We start from the raw sequence: 3,135 nt of genomic DNA on the forward strand, positions 1-3,135 counted from the left end.
AGAAAATAAATATTTAATAATAATCTATTAAATTGTCAGTGTAAATTATATCAAATTTTTTCAAAAAAAATTAGAAATTTAAAAAAAAAATTTCTCTCATTTAATATTGTGTGACATTAATAACATATACTATAAAATAAATTAAATAATTTAGAAGATCAAAACTACCCTCTCTTTATAAAGTTAGGTTTCAATCAACACAATTTTAATTTTTTAAATAAAAAATAAATAAAAAATTGAGAATAAAGGGTTTCAAATTCAAAAATTCTAAATAACTAAACTCATTTATATCAACTTAAAAAGTTAAAAATATCCTTGGAGCCTCATTCTATATCATTAAGGCAAAGTTCGTCAATTGCACTGCTGTAGGGAACATAAAATTAACGAAGATTATATATATATATATATATATATATTCAGATGAATGAAGCTTGCAAACGTATATAAGGCATTCATTAATATATATATATATATATATATATTTGGGTGGGTTGGCTGCGAAATAGGTCTGAATGAGAGTAAGAGCGATGGCAAAAACTGCACCAAGGAAAGCAAGAACAGTCCAGGAGGTACTAAAATGGGCGTGAAGCCATTCTGCGATGAGTAACTTGACCTTGTTCCCTAGATGCTTTGAAATCCCGGCATAAACTCTAATATAAGAATGAGGGTACCTTGGAATCAAGTTTTTGGACACAAGGGGTGAAACAGATCCACTACCTGTTGTTCGTTGCCTAGATGATCAAAGAGTATGTTATGAGTATCTTGACATCTTCAAGGTGACGCAGCAGTGAGCTCATCAACCATATACAAGATGTTAACTTTATCTAAGCTTTTTGCAGATCTCATTTCCCAGGCCACCATGTTTAGAAGCATAGATTTTTGTGGAGTCGTCAACGATTAATGGAGCAAGTGTCAACTCTCCGAACAGCAAGAAGCGAGTTGTAAAACCAAGTTCGGTAAATATGTTCAGCTGGATTAACCATATGTTCTCTTATTAGCTGAAGATCGAAGATGATGAACATCTTGATGGTACTAATATATCTCCAGGTTTGGGCGACGTTGCCCACCGTTTGCTTCCAAAACACAAGAAGTTACGATTCAAACATGATGATGACGATGATGTTGGTTCAGTGGGAACAGAGTGAGTCAGAACTCGTCGATCATCTTCTTTCCCCATCGCCCTCAAACCTCATGCTCATCGATCAATGCCTCCAGGACAATGTAAGGGAGTTGGTTCTCCAGCAGGAACAAGTCCCGCTGGATATAAGTTCTTTTCATCCCCATGTGGGGGCCCCTTTCTAGGCCAAGCGTCACAAGCATGAAGGAACATCATTCTGGTGAATTTCTTCATGTCTTCATCGGATTTGATACCGTAGTCGTAGTATTTACTTGCTTCAGAGGCCACCCCATTGACTTTATCGTACACAGCATGAATCAGTTGTCCTTCAATTTTTGCCACAAATTCCTTTGCGGTTTTAATCTTGGACTTCTCAAACTCCTGGAGATTAAGTTTCCCATGATGATAAGGTCCAATGGAGACCACGATAGGGTCAAAGCAACCCTTCAAATTTGATTCCGCACTGCGAAGTATCTCCGGAACCTTTGGTATGTTGGCCCTCTCAAGTTCGCTGCTTCCATCCTTGAGTATGGCATTCAACCATTCATTAGAAGAAGAAGAAGAAGAAGAAGAAGAAGAAGTTGGTAATGAAGTTTCACGGCCACCAGCACTGACCATGTTGAGTATAGAGACTGAAGGAGATGAAGAAGAAGTTGCAAAGCGACGATCTTGTTGTTCGATGACAATACTGAGTTTTCCAGGATCATTACTCTGCCAGCCACTACCTTCTGGTTCAGGATTTTCTCTCATTATTATTATTATATACAAGAACAAATAGCAACACTACCGTTGGATTGGATCAAGGATCAAGATTATTACCCTCCAAAAAATAAATAAATAAATAATTCAAGGATCAAGATTTTTTTTAAAATAAGTATTTGGAAAATATTTTAGTAATTTTCGAAGACAAAAAATACCAAAAGAAAAACGCAATTACCAAATTTTCAGCTTTCTCTATCACATGCTCAGCTGTCCTAACAACATAAATAGTCACCTCGTCTTCCACCCCTAAAAAAAACCAGAAGAAAGAAGTTGAAAAGTCAAATAAGAACAAATTTTGCATATAATCGAATATTTCAATTTTCCATAAAAAAAAGTAATTTCCTTTTATGAAATTGATTCCAAAATCCAAAATATCGAGTTGCTGTTACAAATACGAAGGTTCATGAGAAGATTGAACTGTCATGAGGTAAGCTCGATGTTTTGGGGAAAACGATTACAAAAATCCTTCAACCGGATAAGAAACTTGAGTCTGAGGAAGCGACTGGGCTAGACTGCTGATCTTCTGGAGTAGTCTTAGCCTATATCATCCAATAAAGGTTTAAGCTGGGAAGATAAAGTCAACAATATTAGTTGCAGAAAATAGACAATTGTACACATGTGAAAACTCCATTATTATGAAAGATATGGTCATAACTTGCCATGGAGTGTCTACGAAATTTTTTTATTTTTATTTTTTTTAGAGTTACATTTGCAGACTGATAGTCATCAACACCATATCTTGCAAATTAAAAATAAAAATAAAATAAAAAAGTTATTCGGCATAAACTTGGATGGTTATGGTTAGCCGTTTTGAGGAAGTCATGGAATTTTTTTTTTTTTTTTTTTTTTTTAATTTCCTCTCTTTCTCTTTCAGTTATGGTAAGGGTGGAATTGATGGTAGTCGGTGTCCCAATGAGATTCCAACATCCAATCCGATGGTTGAACTAAGTATTCACGTTGCTTCGTTTGTACACTAAAATATTGAAATAAAGTGAAGAAATTATTATTTAAAAAACAAAGAAAACTTGTATAAGCAAAATAAGGTGAAATCTAACATGAGAACTAACTTAAGTTGCCATATCATTATCTTATCACCATGATAAGAATATCAAAAACATTGATCATTTTAAATATTTTATAATTTATTTTCAACATATATATATATATATATATTATAATTTTAATTGAAGCTTTTTTCATAAAGTCATTTTCTCTTCTCTCCCATCTCACGATTACGCAACCTTTGGCAGCCGATT

At 34.1% G+C, this 3,135-nt stretch overlaps 1 protein-coding gene across 2 annotated transcripts; it reads right to left on the reverse strand.

The window, feature by feature from the left end:
- Positions 1-339: 339 nt before the first annotated feature.
- Positions 340-2,654, reverse strand: LOC112492328 (uncharacterized). Of its 2 annotated transcripts, none has more exons than XM_060816017.1 (3): positions 2,055-2,654; positions 1,733-1,842; positions 340-1,639 (listed from the first exon to the last, which is right to left on the reverse strand). In XM_060816017.1, the coding sequence occupies exons 2-3, from the start codon at positions 1,733-1,735 to the stop codon at positions 1,196-1,198; spliced, it is 447 nt and encodes a 148-aa protein (XP_060672000.1). In that variant the 5' UTR covers positions 1,736-1,842; positions 2,055-2,654; the 3' UTR covers positions 340-1,195. The 2 variants fall into 2 exon arrangements, with proteins under 2 accessions (XP_060672000.1, XP_060671999.1); XM_060816016.1 differs by having other exon boundaries at positions 1,733-1,845.
- Between the last annotated feature and the right edge of the window lie 481 nt (positions 2,655-3,135).

The sequence above is a fragment of the Ziziphus jujuba genome, chromosome 3 (assembly GCF_031755915.1).
Source record: "Ziziphus jujuba cultivar Dongzao chromosome 3, ASM3175591v1".
Taxonomy (NCBI): domain Eukaryota; kingdom Viridiplantae; phylum Streptophyta; class Magnoliopsida; order Rosales; family Rhamnaceae; genus Ziziphus; species Ziziphus jujuba.